We start from the raw sequence: 23287 nt of genomic DNA, 5'->3' as shown, positions 1-23287 counted from the left end.
TTCTGGAAATAAACACTTAGCACGCAAGCGCACAGCTGGGTAAGGACTGCTGCCACCCTGCGGGTGTCTTCCTTGGCCCAGAGCGCACTTTGCAGGGCAGGGCACACCAGGACCTGCACGGCCGCCGCAGGCTGCGGCTTCTGCTCCTTTGGAGGCTGACTCTTCTGCATACTGGCCCCTACGTTCAGACCTCCTCCACATCTAAGCATCATGGCTGCTACAACCACCATACCTAATTTCAACTTTCTTTTCCAGCATCTTTTAACTCTTCTCAGCATCTCATCACCTTTCTTTTTCTTGTTTTTTCATTCTAGGTGACTTAATACTCCTTGACATTCGATCTGGACTTTTACAGAGCTCAACAAACAGATGTCTTTCCTTTTGGTTTAGCAATTATTAATTCCTTTCGGCTTTAATGTTCAAGTCTTGGGTCCTTGTCATTTTTATCACTGCTCAAAATTTTCTTTCCTTCATCATTAGATAAGATCTTTCTTTTGCCTTATTTCCAGGTTTCATTCTACTCTCAATTAGGATACAGCTCATTAAATAACTAAGGTTTTATGAGACATGCCATATTAAGAATCTGTAGATTAATTTACAAGAAAATGACTTAGCAAGCAAATACTGTAAATAAGATTCATGTAATAAAAGTTAAGCCTTTGAAAGACATGCTTTAAAATAATCTCAAGTATTTCAGAAGTACCTAAAGTCACCGATATTTAGTCTTTAAAGAATTTCCACCCAGAATCTCCCACTTGGAGATATAATTTGAGATGAAGTATTTACAGTGATAAAACCGCATTTCTTCAAAAAACATTCTGTATTGTTTTTACATTATCTTGGATTTGCATAACTTCCCAATAGTCGGAATTAATACGGCTTATTATTCTGACACTATATATCAAGTAGGGAAATTAAGTCTTTTGTAAATAATGTCTACAAATGCAAGGAACTATAGTATATAAATTCACAGAAAATTCATTGCACCTTCAATTTCTAAATTTCTAAGTGCTATTCCCTAAAATCTGTTTATTAACTAGAAATGAAATAATGGCAGATTTTCATTGGATCGCTATTCTGAAACCTCAGCAAACTACTGTATTGTTACACTGCTGTACTGCACACCATTATTTCTCAGTCTGTGGAGCACAAAGGGCATCCGACAACCAACAGATACTACGGAGAAAAAGGGTTCTAGGTTCCAACAAATGTGGGAAATGTGGAGCGAAGGAAGCTAAGCTGGTTTTTATCCCTATAGGATTTCTCAGTATCATTAACATATCCATAGAGACTGTAGCTCCTCAAAGCACGTGTGCTTACGCATGCATCTGTGTATGTTGGGAGGGGTGGTATTTATGCAATTGCTCCTTAGCTTATGATTACAAAACCATATTGCAGCAGAGCATCCCCCTAAAGTAAAGTCCCACAGAATATACTTCGGCAAATACTAAGATTTACAGAAAATAATCACTATTGGTTGTTGTTTCTAATCTTTAATATAAAGCAATTTCTGCAAGATACTGTATTTTTTTTTAAGATTTTATTTATTTATTTGACAGAGAGAGACACAGCGAGAGAGGGAACACAAGCAGGGGGAGTGGGTGAGGGAGAAGCAGGCTTCCCGCCAAGCAGGGAGCCCAATGCGGGGCTCAATCCCAGGACCCTGGGATCATGACCTGAGCCGAAGGCAGAAGCTTAACGACTGAGCCACGCAGGTGCCCCAAGATACTGTATTTGTAAAGGTACTGGTTACTGGGGAAAGAGGGAAGGCATAAAGGTTAAAAAAAAAAAATAAAGTTATTATTCTTCTCCTAAGAACAGTAACACCTGAAAAGACAGACAATGCTGTCCACATTGAACCCTTCTGCTGTAGCTGTATATGAATTCAACAGATAATTCCTTTTTTTAATGACAGGTTTTGCTTAAGAGATGGCACATGGAATTTAGACATTTCATTTTTAAAAAATTCAGGCTAATGGGGACTTTAAACAATTAAAATACTAATATCCCAAAGGCTTTTATTTTTTTTTAAAGAGATTTTATTTATTTATTTGACAGAGAGAGAGAGAGAGAGGGAAGACATGCAGGGGGAGTGGGAGAGGGAGAAGCAGGCTCCCCACCGAGCAGGGAGCCCGACACAGGGCTGGATCCCAGGGCCCTGGGATCATGACCTGAACCAAAGGCAGACGCTTGACGACTAAGCCACCCAGGCGCCCTCCCAAAGGCTTTAAGGAAGGGCTGCATATAGCCATAAACGAAATGTAAATTGAGTGCCTTGATTTGTATGATACCAAACTCAAACTAGAATAGAGCGTGAATCTTCAGAGCACTCTCCTGGATCACAGAACTAGGCAAGGAGCAGAGACCCTCCAATTCCTCAGGTCCCGGGGCTATTAGAGCAGACCAAGGGCAGTCCTACGTTCAAAATTCACTAGGTGCCTAGCACAGGTGTCAAAAATAGCAGCTAGATGTCTAAAAATCCAATCCTTCTGATCCAACGACTCTCATTTCTTCTGACACCTCAAAGATGTTTCAGACAGAAAGAGCACTTTACCAACAGAAAGGTAAAGCATCCCAACAGTCACACCCACTGTTACATTTGGAAATAATGCCCTATTTACCACTATCAATAGTTTATCAATGTAACTATTACAGGCATATTTCAAATATGCTTACAATAAATATAACTTTTAAAATAACACAACATATTCGTTACATAGTTTGATGATAAAAGATAAGTATAGTGAATGCTACTGTTAGAAAATTTCTATTTTAGCAAAATTTTACTATAAACAATAAGACAAGCCCCACCAGTATGGGCAGTCTTCTGGGGAGATGGAAATAGGCTCAGAGTTGGTATTTGTTAAAAACAGGAGCGTACTACTGTGGTGGTGAAGCACAGAGCAAATCCCGCTGAAACACATAATAGCTGGTAACTCTGAGCAAGTTACCTAAATTGTCTGTGCCTCAGTTTCCCCATATATGTGCAGTAATATCAATAGCTACCTCCTAAGGTTTTCGCGAGAAGAACATGACTTATGGAGAAGAGTACCAGACACATAGTAAGCACTACATCCACATTTGTTAAATATGCCATTATGTATTTGTTATGGAATCCTATTACAAGAGAAAATTATTTGAAATGAAGTATAGTGTGCTTTTATTTTTTTAAAGATTTTACTTATTAGAGAGAGCACGAGCAGGGGGAACGGCAAGCAGAAAGGGAGAGAGAAGCAGGCTCCCCGCTCAGTGGGGAACCCAATGCAGGACTCGATCCCAGGACCCTGGCATGATGACCTGAGCTGAAGGCAGATGCTTAACCGACTGAGCCACCCAGGCATCCCAAAGTTTAGTAAGCTTTTAAAAGGAAGGAGTCAAACACCTAAGGAAAGCAAATGAAACATTCATAACAGAAGGATTTATGGATGATAAGGATATGTGTACCAACTGACAGACTGATACTTACTCCCTAACTCACAGACTCCTTCATGCAAACATGTGCTCATCGCTTTGTGCATGCCCAGCACTGTGCTGGGTGCACAGTCACAAGGATAAACAAGAAAAAATCTTTGACCCAAGATTACCTGGGTACTCTGCTCACTGTAGCGTTTATTAAAAATTTAAAGTTAATAAGTTATATATATATAGTATATAACTAAATGGTATAACTGTATAGGTATGTGGTTTTGTTGTCACGGTTTTTAAGAACCCTCTAGACATACCGCCAGTGAAAGGTCCGGCCAGTGACCCGGTGGACAAGCACATGTAATCACGTCTTCACCCCTGCTCCACACTCACTAGTTGATTAGAGCCTGCTGGAAAGGACAGCCTGGCTTTGGGAGCTAAACTTAAAAGAAACTAGTACTGTTTTATCAAATAATTTGACTGCTCTGATAGAAATGAACAGGGACAATATGAAGCCTGTGATGTGCCTCTTTTGTCTGAGGCGGGTTTACGGTTGCTCTTAGACCCTCATGTTTCTGCTGTGGGTGGTGATGCAAAGCATGATCGGCCTTCTAACTTGGCCACTTGTATCTACCTTGCCTTATAATCTCCCCATTACTCAAGTATACAACAAGCACACAAACATCAATCAACACAAACAAATGGTCAAACAGTATTTAAAACTTTTATATAGAAATTTTTAAAAGCTTTAAGTCTATAATCCCTTTAAGAGCAGACACTAATTACCTAAATACTTCTCTCCCTCTGCACTGTCTCAGCAGCTGAAATCAGCGGTGTATTTCTAAACATTTATGATACCAGACACTACATTCTTAGGAAAAGTCTAACTTCTAGACTTTTCCATTCCTTATTAGACTACTCCACTGGATAAAATTAGTTGCATGTATCTTTAAATTGATAAAAAAGTTTTTTTTTTTTAAAGAGAGAGCATGCAGGTGCTGCCCTGAGATCTACCTGAGATCATGACCTGAGCTGAAATCCAGAGTCAGATGCTAAACCGACTGAGCCACCTAGGTGCCCCCTGCACCTTTCAAATTTTCTTAGTAAGATACAATTAATCAACTATTGTAAATGACTTGTATCAATTCACCATTCTATCAAAATTGAAAAGACAAGACCAGTGGCAAGATAAAGACCATCATGAAGTAGAAGCAGCACAAGAACGGAAGGGAAGACGAGTAAAGATGACTATTATCACTGTTGAAAGACAGAGAGCCATCGGAGAATGCTCAGAGAGTAGGTTTCAGTACTGGAATGCATGGGGTCAAATTCCAGCTCTTTTCTTAGTTCTATAATTTTTTTTTTAAGATTTTATTTATTTGGGGTGCCTGGGTGGCTCAGTCGTTAAGCATCTGCCTTCGGCTCAGGTCATGGTCCCAGGGTCCTGGGATCGAGCCCCACATCAGGCTCCCTGCTCAGTGGCGAGCCTGCTTCTCCCTCTCCCACTCCCCCTACAGAGAGAGACATAGCGAGAGAGGGAACACAAGCAGGGCAGTGGGAGAGGGAGAAGCAGGCTTCCCTCTGAGGAGGGAGCCCGATGCGGGGCTCAATCCCAGGACCCTGGGGTCACGACCTGAGCCGAAGGCAGATGCTTAACGACTGAGCCACCCAGGTGCCCCTCACCCATCTATCTGAATTCACTTTGTGGAAGGATAGGAATGAGATATATATATCTATTTCCCCCTCTCTTAGGAAGAACTGCATTTCAATAGGTGGTGTCTTGGACTTTAAAAGAAATAGTTGTTTTGTTTTGCTTTTTTAAAGAAATAGAACAGTGTAAGCCTATTTCTTCTATTGTTACCTGATTGTAAGAGAAGTAAAGTGCCTATCATTATCATAGTTGTTACTGTAGTACCACTGATTGGCCGCTTACAATGTGTTGGGCATCTGCTAAGCATGTAACATGGATTATTCTTTATTATTCTAACAGACTTGTCAAGTAAGTGGTATTATCCCCATTATAGAGATGAGGAAAGTGGAACGCAGAGGTTGAGTTACATGTCATGACTACTCAGTGGCATTCGGATTCCCATCTGGGCTAGCTTCCATATTCATGCAGTTCTAGATGGCTGTTTCTTGATTATTCTTTTATATTCTGTAAGATCAGTGCTAACCCCTACATTGGGAACAAAGCTTCTTCAGTGAGCTCTTCGTGAAGGCCATTGGAACCATAGCTGCATGCCCTACAGTTCAACAGCAGTGTTCCTAACTCAATAGTGTGACTGAAGAGCCACGGGTTCACATTTATGGCCACATAGTGGTCATGCCTGTCTTGTTTATAAGCTGACATTTGTTGGGTGTTTATATCATGCCAGCCTCTATGCTGAAGGCATTATCTCATTTGAACCTGAAAACAACTTATATAACAATGGCTTCTAGTATCATCATTTTCAGGTAAAACAGCTGAGGCTTTGACAAGATATCTCCCTTAAGATACCCTAAGTTATAGAACTAAGATGGGGCGCCTGAGTGGCTCAGTCATTAGGCATCTGCCCCAAGTTTATATACTGAGTAGTGAGCTCCCCACTCCCCTCCAACTCTCCGTCCTAATCAACTGCCAGAATCTGGTGGCCAGTCCTAAACCCCCTCGGCAGGAGACAGGATTCCTCTTTGGGAAGAAAATCAGAGAAGACTACTGGCATTAAGAGTCAGAGATGTGTCAATAAAATAAATCTGGTCTTCAACTAACAGCCCTGGAATGAAACCCATGCACACAGCTTCCACTAAGACTTCTCAAGTTAGCCAAGCACTTGAGAAACATGTGAGGAATTCTTCTACATGAAAGAAACCAAACAACAGAAAAACAAACGGAAAAGAGATAATACAGTACACAAAGAAATCTTTTTTTTTTTTAACTGAAATTAACATCTTCAGAGAGATGAGATGAAACTGTGTCCATAAAACAGTAACGGGGCCTATCCAAAGGAATGTTTACACAACAAGAAAAAGCTTTTGGGGTTTTAAAATGAGAGTAGAAACTTAAATACATATATAATACTAAGACTGGAAGATAAAGCAGAGGAAAATGCCCAGATACTAGAAAGAGAGTAAGAAGGAAAAAAGAAAATTAGAGGACCAAAATCCAGGAGATCCAATACTAGACTCTAGAAATTCCAGAAAAAAGGGAGAAGAAATAATCCAAAAGATAATATAAGAAAATTCCCCATAAACCCCAAGAAAAACAAGTTATGGGAAAAAGTGAATATAACTGCAATCACTCTGTGACTCCACTATAAATAATACGTAAGTATAACAATGAAGTCATTGGGGTGTCTGGGTGGCTCAGTCGTTAAACGTCTGCCTCCGGCTCAGGTCACGGTCCCAGGGTCCTGGGATCAAGCCCCGCATCAGGCTCCCTGCTCCGCGGGGAGCCTGCTTCTCCGTCTCCCATTCCCCCTGCTTGTGTTCCCTCTCTCGCTGTCTCTCTGTCAAATAAATAAAATCTTTACAAAAAAAAAAAAAAAAATGAAGTCATTGACCAACCAAAAATCGGGAACAATGTTGAGGGGGAGAGGAAGAGAAATGACAAGTGAGGTATAAAAGAGGTCAGTCCTCAACTGCCTCACTAAAAAGTCAACAGGTAAGTGACAAATGAAGAAATGGCATCATAAATAATATTTAAAATACAGAGGTAAATACCAGAAGAAACCGCTAAAAGAATTCAAACCAGGCACCTCTGGGGCTACCGACCCACATCTTTCTTTAGAGGCTTGACCTCATTGTTCAGCTTTTTAACAGTAATTAAACCTGTAAACCTTTGTGAGAAACAACCATTTATAATATTAAGTTACATGAAATACCTCTCCATACATTTTTACATTCTTTTATGTCTAAATTAAATTGTAAGTTTTTTCAAGAATTAAGTCCAGTTAACATCCAATAGCTTACAGTTACAAACTTCTTTTTCTTATGAGGAGTTTCAAGATCCACTCTACTTTTTTTTTTTTTTTTAAGATATTTTATTTATTTATTTGACAGAGACGGCGAGAGAGGGAACACAAGCAAGGGGAGTGGGGAAAGGGAGAAGCGGGCTTCCCGCGGAGCAGGGACCCCAATGTAGGGCTGGATCCCAGGACTCTGGGATCATGACCTGAGCTGAAGGCAGACGCTTAACAACTGAGCCACCCAGGCGCCCTGCACTCTTCTACTTTCAAATATGCAATACGGTATCATTAACTATAATCACATGCTGTATATTACATCCCCACAACTTACTTATTTTATAACTGGAAATTTGTACATTTTGACCCCCTTCACCTATTTTGCCCACCTGCACCCCCGGCCTATGGCAACTGCCAATCTGTTCCCTATATCCATGAGCTCAGTTTTTCATTTTTAGATTCCACATGTGAGATCATATGGTATTTATCTTTTTATATCTGACTTATTTCACTTAGCATAACACCCTCAACGTCTATCAGTATTGTCACAAATGGCAAGATTTCATTTCTATGGCTGAGTATATTTAAATATATATTTATACACACACACACATTATCATGTTTTCTTTATCTATTCAGCCATCGATGGACACTTAGGTTGCTTCCACATCTTGGCTATTGTAAATAATGCTGCAATGAACATGGGGGTGCAGATACCTTTTGAATTAGTACTTTCATTTTCTTCATCTCCTCAGAAGTAGAATTGCTGGATTATACGGTAGCTATATTTTCAATTTTCTTGAGGAACCTCCACAGTTTTCCACAGTGGCTGTACAAATTTGCATTCCCCCCGCCCAAGAATTTTTTTTAAATAAATAAAAAAATAAAACTTATGTGTAGAAGCAGGAAAAAAAATTTACATTCCCACCAACAGTGCACGAGGGTTCCCTTTTCTCTGTATCTTCACCAACTTGTTATCTCTGGTCTTTTTGATGATGGCCATTCTAACAGGTGTGAGGTTATATCTCACTGTGGTTTTGATTTGCATTTCCCTGATAACTGGTGATGTTGAGCAGCTTTTCATGCACCTGTTGGCCATCTGTAGGTCTTCTTTGGAAAAATATCTGTTCAGATCCTCTGCCCATTTGTTAATCACAATGTTCTTTGTCACTGAGTTGTAGGAGTTCTTTATATATTTGGAGCTCAGCCCCTTATATCAGATATATGATGTACAAATATTTTCTGACATTCAGTAGGCAATCCACAACTCTTTAAGGTAGTGTTTTGTTTAGGCCACTAGGTGGGATGCAACAAACTGTAATAGCTGTAACAAAGAAATACAGAAATGCAAGGGCTCAAGTAAGACAGAAGTTTATTTCTCTCTCACATAACAGTTCAAAAGTGAGTGAGTTGTCTTCATCATTTGGTGTCTACCTCTGGATCCAAGGCTACTGCTTCAACAATCAGGGCAAATATAACTGTCTTTTAGAAGAGGACCCAAAAGTTGCCCACAACTCTTCCTTTCAAATCTCAGGGTCCCAAACTTAGTCACAGGGCCGCATCCAGGTGCGTCTTGCTAGGGAATGCAGTTATACCTGGGGGGGTCATGGGTTAGCTGACATTGGAGTGGGACTGGAAAGTCTCAAAAGAAGAAAAAAAATGACTACTGGGATATAGTTAGCAGTCTTTGTCACAGGTAGGTATTATCATCCCTACTTTTTAAATGAGGAAACTGAGATTCAGAGCTATCTGCCAAAGGTCCCATAGCTAATAATAATTAAGCCAGGATTCAAATGCATATTCTGTCTCTAGATTCTATACTATTTCTACTAAATCATGTTAAGTGACAAAAGGAATACATATATTTTTAAATTTCTTGCTAGGGGCGCCTGGGTGGCTCAGTCGGTTAATCATCTGCCTTTGGCTTGGGCCATGATTTCAGGGTCCTGGGATCAAGCCCCACACCGGGCTCCCTGCTCAGTGTGGAGTCTGCTTCTCCCTTTCCCTCTGCCTCTCCCCTAACCCCCACTCGTGCGTGCGCTCTCTTTCTCTCAATCTCTCTCAAATAAATAAAATATTTTTTAAAATGTCTTGCTAAATATAGCACAACTGGAAAACACTCCTGGGTATCCAGAAGTAGTGGCCTCCCCACCCACAGAACTGACCTGTCCACTTCCATCTGAGGGGTTTAACCTGCCTACGGAAATAGTAATGATCTCCCCAGAGGCAGCAGTCATGCAAGACAATGCTGATTGTCCTCAGGACTCACCTCTCCCACCCCTATATGTTTCTAGACCTATAACTAGACTCGAGTCCTACCAGGTACCTAAAGGTGGGATACAAAGTGTGACTCATGAGGAAGTGTGCTACATTTCAAAAGAACTACTTGGGTTTTCTAATTTATATAAGCAGAAATCCAAGGAATATGTATGGGAATGAATATTTAAGGCCATGGGATAATAGTGGAAGAAACATCAAGTTGGATCGAGCTGAATTTATTGACTGATTGGGCTCACAAAGAAGAAATTCTGCATTTAATGTTGCAGCTCAGGGAGTTAGCAAAGGCTCTAACGACTGGTTGGTTCGTTGGTTGGTTGGCTGAAAGGCAGATCAAAATATGCTGTGCTGCGAGCAGACTGGAAATGCCCAAGCTCCCTTGGTTTAATGCAGAGGAAGGGATTCAAAGGCTCAGGGACACTGGAGTGTTAGAGTAGATTGTCATTTAAGACCTGCTCACTCAGTGGGGGAGGATCCAGAAGACATAGTTTTCACCCATACTTTGAGAAATAAATTTGTGAGGGAGGGGTCCCAGCATTCTTGAAGAGCTCCCTTAATTGCTCTCCTCTGTAAGCCAGACCTTACAGGGAACTGCAACCAACTCAACTGGAAAACCTGAACGCAGTGGGAGTAACTGGATCCCAGAGTGCCAAGTGACAGCACTCAGCAGCCAAAGGCAAGGTGGGTGTAGTTACTGTAATGGACAGCAGGCCAAACAGACATCAGAAGAGCAGGACTCATACAGACCTATGGCACTGGCTGGTTATCCATGCTGCTGCCAGAAGTGACGTAGATACGAAGTCTACTAAATTCCTACCTGATCTCTAGAAGCAGAAAAGATCTAGGTCAAGTGAACAAAAGTCTAACTTAAAAAAAAAAACAAAAAAACCCCTCAAAACATGCAAACAGAGCCATGGTCCCCCAGTCAATTCCCAGACTTGAGTCAGTTTACAGATCTAGAGCCAATCCCCTCTTTTTTAAAGTAGGCTCCATGCCCACCATGGAGCCCAACATGGGGCTTGAACTCGTGACCCTGAGATCAAGACCTGAGCTGAGATACCCAGCTGCCCCTGGATCCGAGCCCCTTGAATGAAGGGAGGCCCGGTCCCCTTGAGGAAGAGCCCTGGCACACTACAGAAAATGAATATGGTTAATCATTCTCCCAGCATCGCCCCAAAGGCACCTACATGGGCTTTCCATAGGCTGTGCACTGGGGAAATGGAAATAATCAGGCCTTTCAAGGACTCATGGACACTGGCTCTGAAGTGACAGACTCCAGGAAAGCCCAAACATCATGTGGGCCCTCCAGTCAGAGTAGGGGCTTACACAGAGGTCAGGTGATCAGTGGAGTTCTGGCTCAGAGCTGTCTCACACGGGTCCAGTGGGTCCCCACACCCATCCTGTGGTTATCTCCCCAGTGCCAGAACGCATGACTGGAATTCACACACTTAGCAGCTGGCTGAATCTGCACACGGGTTCCCTGACCTTTGTAATGAGGGCTATTACGTGGAAAAGGCCAAGTGGAAGCCAGGAGAATTGTCCAAACCTAGGAAAATAGTAAATCAGAGGCAATACCACATCCCTCCAGGGACTGCAGAGCTTATTGCTACCATCAAGGAGCTGAGAGATGGCAGTGGGGATGCCTACTACATCCCCATGAAAATCCTACTGGACCTGTGCAAAAGACAGATGGATCCTGGAGAATGATGGACCACCCGAAGTTTAACCGAACGGGAACTCCAATTACAGCTGCTGTGCTAGATGTGATCCCACTGTGTAAGTTAATGCATCCCATAGGCACCTGGTAGGCAGCTACTGATCTAGCAAATACCCTTTTCCGCAGACCTGTCCAGAAGGCCCACCAGAAGCCGTTTGCTTTCAGCTGCCAAGGTCCACAATACATCCTCACTGTCTTACCTCAGGAGCATATCAACTCTTCAGCTGTAGGGCATAATTTAGTTCCCAGAGACCTGGATCACCTTTCCTTTGCACAAGATCTCCCACTGGTCCATTACATCGATGGCATTGTGCTGACTGGGCCCTACTGAAGGAAAAGTAGGAACTACTCCAGCCTTACTGGTAAGACACGTCGAGGCATTGTTGACCACCTATCCTCTCTGAGGTGAAGGGCAAGTTGTTGTATCTGGTCCCTCCTACAACCAAGAAAGAGGCACAACCCCTGGATTTGGATTTGGGAGGCAACATACTCCTCATTTGGGTGTGTGGCTCCAGCCCATTTACCCAGTGACCTGAAAAGCTACTAGTTTGACTGGGGCTGTGCCCCTTGGGTCACGTGATGCAGCAGATCCCATGGTGCCTGAAGTGTCAGTGGCAGATGCAAATGTGTTTGGTGACTCACCACAGGCCTTCAGGATTTTGGACCAAGGCCCGGCCAGCACCCTCTCACAAATACTCCCCTTTTAAGACACACTTTGGCCTGCTACTGGGCCTTAGGACAAATTAAATGCTTGGCTTTGGGCCCCAAATTACCATGAGACCTGAGCCGCCCATCATGAATGGAGTATAATGTGACCCACCAAGCCACAGAGTTGGGCGTGCAGAGCCACACTCCATCATCAAACGTAAGTGATGCATACATGGTCAGGCCCAAGCAGGCCCTGAAAGCACAAGACAGACACATGAAGTAGACCCCACTCCTGCTACTCTGCCTTCTCTCTCCCAGCCTGCACCTACAGCTTCATGGGGAGCTCCCTATGATTTACTGACAGATGGAGACTCGGGCCTGGCTTACAGACGGGTCTGCCTGACAAGCAGGCACAGCCAGAAAGGGCACAGCTCCAGCACTACACCTCCCCTCTGGGGCCTCCCTCAAGGACAGCAGTGAAGAGAAACCCTCTCAGTGGACATTACTTTGGGCAGTGCATCTGGTTGTGTACTATGCTTGAAAGGAGAAATGACCAGACACTCGACTGTAACAAGTAGACTGTAGCCAATGGTCTGGCTGGCTGGTCAGCGACATGGGAGAAAGATAATCAGAAAACTGGGAACAAAGAAATCTGGGAAAGACGAATATGGACAGACCTCTCTAAATGGGCAAAAACATATGAAGATCTCAGTGTTCCATGTGAATACTCACCAAGGGTAACTTCAGCAGAGAAGGATTTTAACAATCAAGTGGATAAGACAATCCATTCTCTGGATGGATATCATTAGCCTCCCTCACCAGGCACCCCCATATCACCAGGCAAGCTCGTAAACAAGGCGGTCACGGTGGCAGGGATGGAGGTTATGCATGGGCTCAGCAACACGCACTTCTACTCACCAAGGCTGACCTGGCTAGAGCCATCCCTGAATGTCCAATCTGCCAGCAGCAGGGAACAAAACTGACCTCCTAATATGACACCATTCCCCAGGATGATCAGTCAGCTACCTGGTGGCAGGCTGATTACACTGGGCTGCTTCCATCATGGAAGAGGCAGCATTGAGTCCTTACTGGAATAAACACCCTGGATATTGATCTGCCTTCCTTAAACACAATGCTTCTGCCAAAACTACTGTCTGTGGACTTATAAAATACCTTATCCACCATCATGGTATTTCGCACAGCATTCCTTTTGATCAGGAACTCAATTCAAAGCAAAAGAAATGCAACAGTGGGCCCAAGTTCTTGGAATTAATAGGTCTTACCATGTTGCCTACAATCCTGAAGCAGCTAGCTTGATACAGAAGTGGATGGCAATACAAATAAATTGCTTGGTGTATGTCAAGGACAACAGTAAAAAAGAAGAAGAGGGGGGAATCAAGTATTTTTCATACTTGCTTAATCTGTCCACATGAAAAATAATTTTAAATGATGGTTAGTCTTGTTTAGTGTCTCACAAAATTTTCATGACCTACTCAGGCATAATTGTTAAGAACAAGTGAATTAATCTAAGTGGGATAAAAGTTTATAAATGAGCCTTTTTAAAATAATCGTTAGGTTTTATAATATGTGTACTTAAAAAGAGTTTCCAAAATTTTTTTGGAAAAAACTTAGCTATACTAAGTTAAATAATGGGTAGTCACTGAATATCTTGACTATTTCTAAATAACATAAAGCACTGAAACATTAATTGTTGAATATAAGTTTATGTACTTTTTGCTTCTGAAATTTTATAGAGAGACAAACGGTATTTAGGTCTGTTAAGCAAACATGTCCTTTGCCACATTGAAAAGTTGTACTCAAAGGAGGCAAATACCCCTAGAAATTGTGAAGTAGTGTATTCATAAATTTACTAATATACTACAGATGGTTAGTATGTGGCAGATAGCTCATAGTTGCCTGCTCCCTAGTTTTCACTGAAAATTAAGGTTACTAAAGATTAAAAGTTCTTATTGACTATGTAAATGAAACTACTGAAAATAATATAGAAGAAGAAAAATATATACAAAGTATGCAAGGAAAATAAGATATGTTTGTGGTAAGAAAAAGTATACAAGGTATGAAGGATATGATTTTGTTGAGAGAAAGTAATTTGTCCTAATATAGGGTATGATTGGCTGTTCCAGAGAAAATGAGAAAAAGGAAAATAGGACAAAAAAAAGCATTTTATTTATTTTCTGTTTATTTATTTATTGCATGTTCAAGCTGCTAAGATTAAATAGATTTATTTGTAAGTTTAAAAAAAAAAGATGGGGGCACCTGGGTGGCTCAGTCAGTTAAGTGTAGGACTCTTGATTTCGGCTCAAGGTCATGATCTCAGGGTTGTGAGATTGAGCCCCGCATCAGGCTCCACACTCAGCAGGGAGTCTGCTTGAGATTCTCTTTCTCCCTCTCCCTCCGCCCCTCCACATGAGTGCTCTCTCTCTCAAATAAATAAATCTTAAAAAAAAAAAAAAATGAACCTTAATATCAGAAGTATACTGATGTAAAACCAGAATGACAGATTTTCTTGGATTATTGGTCCACTTTCATTAAGAAATTGAAAAAAGATTTTTATCTTTTAAGTAATCCTCCTGGGGAACCAAAGTTTTGTGTGTTATCAGAATGATTTCCTGGGCTTCATGTTGTCTTTATCAGGTCTTTGATTACTTAAGAAAACCAAACCTTCTCAATATTAAAAGAGCTAAGGGTTTGTTCACAACTATGTTACCTTCTGTATCTGCCTTTAAGAACTTTTTTGTCACTTTGGTTAAATAGATAATCAAGTATTATAATGATCTATGTACTATTTAATCAAATACTCAAATCTTTTGACATTTTTTACAAGCTTTCCAAAATCAAATTCGAAATATTTTTTTTTAATTTTATTTATTTATTTGAGAGAGAGAGACACAGCGAGAGAGGGAACAGAAGCAGGGGCAGAGGGAGAGGGAGAAGCAGGCTCCCCGTCAAGCAGGGAGCCCGATGCGGGGCTCGATCCCAGGACCCTGGGATCATGACCTGAGCCGAAAGCAGATGCTTAACAACTGAGCCACCCAGGTGCCCCCGAAATAAAGTCTTTCTGACCTAAACTAACTTTGATATTTTAAAGAGGGTCCCTGGAAAATCTCAAAGGATTTGTCTCTCACCTTTGAGAGATGTTAAACTAATTAAGTTTATTCAAATAAACAGCATGGGAAGTGTTGTCAAGTAAGTGATAACTTTCTTTCAGTTGTATTTGTATGGATATATGCTATTAATAGAAGTATTTCAGAATTGTATGAAGTTCAGAGAAATTTGTCAGTACTCTTGATGTTCATGATGTGCTCAGCATCATGTTATCAGTCACAATTATGGTTATTACGTTAAAGTATCGTATGTCACTGAAATAAAGTTCCTTGTCAGTTACATTAGAATGACCTCTCATCAGATTTTTATCCATGGCCATTTTACAGTCTTTAGTCATTCACAGACAAAAGACTTGTTTCTAATCCTGATCCTTCTCTGAAAGTGTTTGCAATCAGCTACAGCTGAGAATGCCCAATAATGCCATCACTTGAATAAGTTTGAGACCGTACCAGTGGACTAATAGTCCAAACAATGAAGTTGATGGGGTCATAAAACTGCTAATCAAAGATCAACCAGAACAAGAATTAATTACATGAGACTGAATGAACTGATGAGGAGGGTCATAATTTAACAACTTTTTGAAACATTGCTCATTCTTTAATATTTGGGTTTCCTCTTAAACTGTCTATAATTTACAGCAACTTGGTAAAGTATACTTTTGTGAAAAGAAATTAAACAATTAGTTTTTCTCCCTCCCTGGTCCTTCCAGAGCTCAGAACCTCTTACTATTTTTGTTTTCATGGCAATATAGTTATTTGCCTAAGTCCAATAAAAATCTGTTTTCCTTGTAACAGGAACTAATAGAAAACATTGGTTATATTGCCAAGGCTTTGACTCAACTGTCATACTTGAGAATGATGTATACAATTAGATATGACCAGACAGTTTTAAAAAACAAAGATGGTCTTCATGCTAATAAAACTCTATTGAAAAGGGAAAGACTATCACTTGGCTGGGTACCTACCAACTATGTGTAAATCCCTGTGCTACGTACTTGTATATGTCTCATTTCCTATACAAATTTAAGACAGGATATTAAAATCCTATTGGTAGTTATTCTTCTTTTTTAAAAAGTAAAAGGCAAATAAAACTTTACATGAGTTAATTTAAAGGTTACAAAAAAAGAAATAGGAATATATGTGTAAATACATATAAAATTCATCCAACCAAAAAAAAAAAAAAAAACTCTATTGAAGAAAAAATTGGCCTGGTAACTGGTTTACAGGTTTCCCAGCCTTATAGGTGAGTAAGGAATGTCACTTCCTAGGAGACCCAGGAACCTTAAAATATTTTGGGAATCCCAGGAAGAGAGGAATTCAGTCAAATCTATAGGTACTGAAGGCAAAATCTAGTGGCAAGTTCCTGGCTTGGCTTCCTAGCCATGAGAAGCTTTTAAATCTGAGAGTCCTCATTAAAAGTTATAGCAAGGCAACCTTAAAAATTTTAGTCTATATGGTCAACCCTGTTCTTGCTGCACTTTTGTAAATAATCAGGCCAAAGTTAATGAGACTAGGCTTATTTTGCAAACAAAACACTTTATCTTTGATAGAAATGGGAGTGACTATAGAGAAAAGCAATGTTTCAGCAGCTAATTGTATCCACCTTGGGGGTCCTAATTTCTACTCTTGTTCATTGCGTTTAAGGTTTTGTTATCTACCCATAAATTGGACTGGATCCTGAATTCTTCTGGCTTCCTCCAATATCTGGCCATAGTTCTCCAAATTAACATTTCCAATTTTTCTCCCACCCTTCTGCCTTGGAAGCAGTGAGAACCAAAACTGTCCTTTTCTGGAAGCCCTGCAAGCTGAGGATAGCTGATTTGATTTAAATATCTGAGAAATCGCCCCAGCAGATCATGTGTGAGCAACCTTCCTGCCTATAGCCATGTGGGCCACTCAGGAAATTCACAGGAACACATGGTGACCCCACAGAGACATTCAAACTGCAGATCAGGAAAATCTGTCAGATTGTTGCTGCCTGTCCTCACTCCACCATCTCAAAGATGCTTTGAACCCAACATCTAGAAATCTTAACTGACTGCCATCTGGGCTCAAAAACAGAGTTTAGAGTTTGTTCTAAACATTAATCTTTGTTCTTCTTTTGTCTCTAGAAAAATGTCCCTTCTTAAATGCCTGACTGCTCACACCATAGAGAGGCCTAATGTAGGTGGATCTCTACTCCCACCTAGACTAACACATCCTGAAATGAGACACAACTGTTTGACAGGACTGACCTCTTCCCAGGACTGAGATTGGTTCCATGGGTGTGGGAGAGTCTACCAACTCGTTTGGACTATGAGATTTGGGAAAGTTTCGCATGGGGGAATGACAGGGTTCAGGACATGCTACCCCAGAATATGGTACCTTGGCATGTTGAATATTATAAATTGAAGGAATTTAAGAAATAGCACATGCAGGAAGGACTATCTGAATTTCCCCTGAAGAAGGCCATAAGATCCTCAAATGAGAAGTGCCCTCCCTGTATCTGGAGGGAAGGAGTATACTTCTCTCTAAAGATGCAGGGACACCAAGAAGACTCTGTTTTCCTCCGTTTACTACTCTCAGCTCATACTCCTTTTTTTCCTATCCTATTTTTCATTGTCCCTCTACTTTTGATGAAACCTAGGATAAAAATCAGGTTTTAAGCATTTCTTTGGTCTTCATTTCCTTCTGAAGCCCCCTATAGCACATAAAATTTGCATTAAATAAATTTGAATGCTTTCTTTCATTAATTTGTCATCTGTTATAGAGAACTTAGAAAGGTAGAAGGAAATTGGTGTTTTCTCCCCTATAATAAAGAACCAGATGACTTCCAAAAAAAAAGCTTTTGAATACTCCCCTTTCTGGAGGCTTATTTATATTGACTGCCCCTTAAGGAAGAAAGAGAAAAGTCTGAAAACAGATCTTTTAATGGAGCATTAAGTATTGTTTTGCTTGAATCTTATCCTGAGATAAATAGAAGCCAAGAATTACTTAATCTGAGCATCGACTGCCATGTGTAAAGCTCAGGTAGGAGCAAATACTCTAAGAATATTTATAATATTAAGGCTGAAGTTACCGTGAGCATGTCAAAACTTATTGGTAGGGCACCTGGGTGGCTCAGACGGTTAAGCGTCTGCCTTCGGCTCAGGTCATGATCTCAGGGTCCTGGGATCGAGTCCCGCATTGGGCTCCCTGCTCCTTGGGAACCTGCTTCTCCCTCTGCCTCTCTCTCTCTGTCTCTAATGAATAAATAAATAAAATCTTTAAAAAAAAAAAAAAACTTATTTGTATGGGAATTTTGCAAAGTTCTGAGGATTTACCTTCTTCAAGGGCCTCTGTAATCTTCAAAGAGATGATAACTGTACCTCATCAGTTCTCTTCTGATTTTAGGCTCAAGAACAGATTTTTTTATTAAAAGAAATTAGATAAGAGAAATTTTCCTTATATCTGTATTAATTCATGTTTTTAAGTGAAAAAATCATGCATTATCAAAAATGGTGTCTAGGTTCTATTTTTCATCTATTCTCCTTATTTAGCAATAAATATTAGGAGGGCATCTAGAAGTAGAAAATAATTTTAGAGCAGTGTTTCCTATATTCTTCTTTCTTTCATATAATCTTATAATGTGATTACCTACATAAGATATGTGTTTCCCTTTGCTCACTAAACATTGTTAAAATACGATTTTAATGGGAAAGATGCTTAACCCAAATATTTTTTAATGGGTTAAGGTTAACATTTTATCAAGTTATTATTTCCATAGCAGGCGGTATTGATTCAGAGTTGTTGACAGTGGTTTTCAGTTTGTGCTAAGAAAAAGGATGAGTATTTGAAAGGAAACAGTTGCTTGCTTTTAAGTGGTGATGCTGAGTAATGACTAAGCCCATTCATTTGCACAGTCAGTATAAACCCTAGACAGATTTACCATGTCTTTTCCTCAAGTGGGTCATGTGATTTGGTGTTTATCACTGGCTTGTGTACCTTCAAGTCTTACAAACCATGTAACTTGACCATGAAAATCAATCAGCTGTTTGAAAGGACTCTTTTTTTTTTTTTTTTTTAGATTTTATTTATTTATTTGAGAGAGAGAGAATGAGAGACAGAGAGCATGAGAGGGAGGAGGGTCAGAGGGAGAAGCAGACTCCCTGCCGAGCAGGGAGCCCGATGCGGGACTCGATCCCGGGACTCCGGGATCATGACCTGAGCCGAAGGCAGTCGCTTAACCAACTGAGCCACCCAGGTGCCCTTGAAAGGACTCTTTGCAAGCAGATTTTATTTTTTATTCTTTGGCGGGGGGGGTCAGGTCATTGCAATGACGATTGTGCAATCTGTGTATGTATATTGGAAACTTTTCTCCTCCCCTTCCCTTCACGTTCTTTAAAGTGAGTCTCCATGCATAGATTTCTACAGTATCTTTTGGTTGTCTTCTCCAAATGGTTCCAGCTTTGTGCTAAGGCCAACAGGACATTACGTTTTTAAAAATCAAATAGTGTGTATGGCATTTTGTAGCTGTCTTTTATAGATGACAAGTCAACAACTGTGAAATGGTAACCTCTGCTCTTTGTCCTTTGATTTTAGGTGTAATGGGGAAGGAGTCTAATCTCTAAAGAATGGTGTCTAAGTTTGTGAAAAACCTGCAAAGGTTGTTATGGTGGCACATGGAACTGATGGATCTTTTGGATTTATATACCTACAATGTTCTCAACATAGGTTTCCTCTAAAAATTGTTCATGGGTCCTTTTTTTCTTCTGCAGGATGTGTGTATGTATTAGTTGTATAGAACCTTTAATATGCTGGCCTTCGATTTTGCTAATGTGAAATGCTTCTCAGATGATTTTCTTAAAAACTGGGTTGTTTTAACATTGAATGTCAGCATTATTATCTGATGAGAGCTACCTCTCCATTTTAACTATTACTCAGTTTGGTGTTTATATGTATACATGCATACACATGTGAAATTATGAATCAGGCAGATATGTAAAATATGTGGCCATTATTTTGGGGGCAGTAAGTTTATTTTTGGATAAAAAAGGTATTCTTTTTTTTTTTTTTAATATTTTATTTATTTTTTAGAGAGTGAGCGAGAGAGAAACAGCATGAGAGGGGAGAGGGTCAGAGAGAGAAGCAGGCTCCCCGCTGAGCCGGGAGCCCGATGCGGGACTCGATCCCAGGACCCTGGGATCATGACCTGAGCCGAAGGCAGACGCTTAACCATCTGAGCCACCCAGGTGCCCCAAAAAAGGTATTCTTATATTTATTTAACAAATATATACCAAATGCCCATGATGTGTACAGAGCTATTTCTGACGCTGGCTAGAATTTACAAAAAGCCATAAATTCTCATCCCTGTCTTTGATGACCCCATATCCTGTACTTGTTGAGTATAAGTGCTGTAGTGATTCAGAAGAGATTATCACAGGACGAGATTAGAGAAGACTTTATGGACATAATGACCTGGGTTTCAGTATTTGTTTTTAGGCTAAATTTATATGATGCCCTTTTATGGATTTCTGAGAGTGCAGGACACCATGTTCTGTTAAATAGTAGGCAGTAACTCAAAAGACACATATCAGTTGTCAGAAGCAGCTTCACTGAACAAAAGATAATTTCAAATTTTGAAAGGGTCACTTATTCTTTAATTTTATTTGGGTTATATTTGTATCCTGGACAAAGATTATAATCTTCTCAAACTAAATTGGAGTCATTCTGACTATAAGATACACCAATCACGTCATACTTTCTCTGTCCTGGCGTTATCATCTCCCCTCCATCTTTGGTAATACTATTGATTTTAATTTTCCAATCCTGATGACCAGTACTACGCTATATGAAGTGGACAATGGGAATAAGTTGTTGCCTTGCAAATATTTAAAAACTTTTCCCAGGGGCACCTGGGTGGCGCAGTTGGTTAAGCGTCCAACTCGATTTGGGCTCAGGTCATAATCTCAGGATCATGAGATCGAGCTCTGCACTGAGTATGGAGCCTGCTTACGATTCTCTCTCCCTCTCCCTGCCTGTGCTCTCTTAAAAAAAAAAAAAAAAGTCCTTTAAAATATCTCATCAGGCTTCAGACAGAACAAACAACAAAAATTCCTGGCAGTACTGAACTCCCCCCGCCCCGCTTTTTCTTAACCAAAGGTATACCTATTTCAAGTAACTCGAAACTGATGAGCCTTTTATGACTTAAAACCAATGAGCGTTTTATGGCTCAAACAAGGACACAACCAGGCTTCCCCAGAGAGGCTGCAGAAGATACAGGCCTCTCAAGATCCAGAGTCACCCCCAAAGACAGCCAAAAGAGAGACTAAGACAACACCCCTGAGAGGTGGCAACAGTGGTTCAGACATTAGCCACAAATGGGGTGCCACATCCCTGGGGACCCCATGGTCCCCCATCCTGCAGCCGGCCAACTGCACACACAAGTCCAGTAACTTGCATGCCCCTGCAGGGAGAAAGGCAAGCCAGGCTTTCAGGACACAAGGAGACAGACAGGAGATGGAGGAGAACAGCTGTCCCCGGGAAGGAGAGGATCTGTAATCAATTGGTTACCCAAAACCAAATTCACGACAGTCACAATTCAAAGATCTGATTTTTACAACTGTTTTTCTCTTGCTAATCTGAATTTGGAAATGAAGGGACAAAGACAAATGTTTCCCTTCCTCTCTTTAGGGTAGACTGGGCACTACAGACAGAGATCTGGGAGAGCTGACTGTGGCAAGAAGTCTTACCTTTCCTGGTCTTTTGTCAGTTTTCCTAAGATCCCATCCGCAGACTCTGGAGTGAGTGGGGTGCCCCAGCCATGCCTTCATGGTCACCAGAAACTGCAAGGGAGAAAAATATCTTTTCTCTCTCCCTTCTAAATTTTGGCTGGGACTCTGTAACAGAAGACAGAGTAACAAGAGAAAAGCATACTAATTTATTTAACATAAATTTTATGTGACAGAGGAGCCTTCAGAAGGAAATTAAGACCAAAGAAATGTTTTTATACTAGGTATGATGAGGAACAGAGTCATGGAAAAATGTGATGAGATAAAGAAGTAGTAAAATGGGGAAACTTACTCATTCAAATTCCTCTTGGCATCACTCCATCCTCAGAGATAAGGATGAGCCTTTCCTCTGGGTTTGGCGAGGGCACCTCTCAGGTGTGGGTCTTATGACCTGCTTCAGGGAAAGGCCAGAAAGTCCTTCCTACACCTGCCAATTTCTCAAATTCCTTCAGCTTAAAATATTCAACATGCCCAAGTGCCGTATTTTGGGGTAGCATGTCCTGAACCCCATCATTCTCTTTCAAACAAGTTATTTCTGGGGCACCCAGCTGGCTGAAACAAGTTATTTCTTAGGACTCTCAATGAAAGAGGTTTGCCAGTTAGTAAGAATGGGTATGTAAGTCCTCCCCCAACCCCCAGGTTCAATGCAAAACACTTCAATCAAGCACAACAATGTGGACTTCTTTGGCAATGTAAACCCGATGGCTGGAGATCCCCTAAAAATGCTGTATTATATATTTTACAATTATTTTTTGAATGTATGGCAGAGCCAGCTATAAAGCAAGAGAAATGTTCTAAGGCAGAAATGGTAAGAAAGCACAAATCTAGAGGTGAGTTAGTTCTGAAACCAGCATGTCCTAGGCTCATGTGCACAGTCCTAGTGGCTAGAACTTAAAGTGGGGAGAGGAGAAGCTATGGGAAACAGGACAACAGGAGGCAAAACTGGGGTGCCTATGCAAAGTGCTGAGTCAGAGCACAGCCCCGCCCACAGAAGGCCCTAAAGGGGAGAAAAATTAAAAACAATTCATCTTCCTATCCATATGTGCAATAGAATGGTCAGAAGGAAAAAAAAAAAGATAAATGCATATGGGTAAATCTAAACACTGTGTTATTTCTGGGGTTAAAAGATCAAGTCCCCGGATGTCCCAAGACGCCTGGGTGACTCAGTCAGTTAAGCATCTGCCTTTGGCTCAGGTCATGGTCCCAGGGTCCTGGGATCGAGTCCCGTGTTGGGCTCCCCGCTCAGCGGACAGTATACTTCTCCCTCTGCTTCTGCTGCTCTCCCTGCTTATGCTCTCTCTCTCTCTCTCTCTCTCTCTCGCACACGCATGCTCTCTTGCAAATAAATAAAATCTTAAAAAAAAAAAAAAAGAGATCAAGTCGCAGAACCTATAATACTAATAAAAATAGTTTGTATCAGGAAGA

The 23287-nt window shown here is 40.9% G+C and overlaps 1 protein-coding gene and 1 long non-coding RNA gene across 8 annotated transcripts in view; both read right to left on the bottom strand.

Moving 5' to 3' along the window:
• Positions 1–23287, bottom strand: part of DISP1 (dispatched RND transporter family member 1) — a 179763-nt gene that overhangs the window by 138794 nt on the left and 17682 nt on the right. The window contains exons 1-2 of one of the 7 annotated variants that reach the window (XM_081823001.1): positions 22155–22395; positions 21824–21916 (exon numbers count right to left, since the gene is read on the bottom strand). The exons of the other annotated variants lie outside the window; for them this stretch is intronic. Of the exons in view, the coding sequence (XP_081679127.1) occupies positions 21824–21904 (81 nt within the window). The 5' untranslated portion in view covers positions 21905–21916; positions 22155–22395. Of the gene's footprint in view, positions 1–21823; positions 21917–22154; positions 22396–23287 lie in introns of those variants that run through there. 7 annotated transcript variants of the gene reach the window in all.
• LOC145722252 (uncharacterized) lies at positions 1139–13543 on the bottom strand. The gene is made up of 2 exons (XR_014146371.1): positions 8284–13543; positions 1139–4793 (listed from the first exon to the last, which is right to left on the bottom strand). It is a non-coding gene; the product is annotated as an uncharacterized LOC145722252 (long non-coding RNA).

This window comes from Leptonychotes weddellii, chromosome 6 (assembly GCF_054177405.1).
Source record: "Leptonychotes weddellii isolate Sample4059 chromosome 6, ASM5417740v2, whole genome shotgun sequence".
NCBI classification, from domain to species: domain Eukaryota; kingdom Metazoa; phylum Chordata; class Mammalia; order Carnivora; family Phocidae; genus Leptonychotes; species Leptonychotes weddellii.
This window is presented reverse-complemented; position numbering and strand designations above follow the sequence as displayed.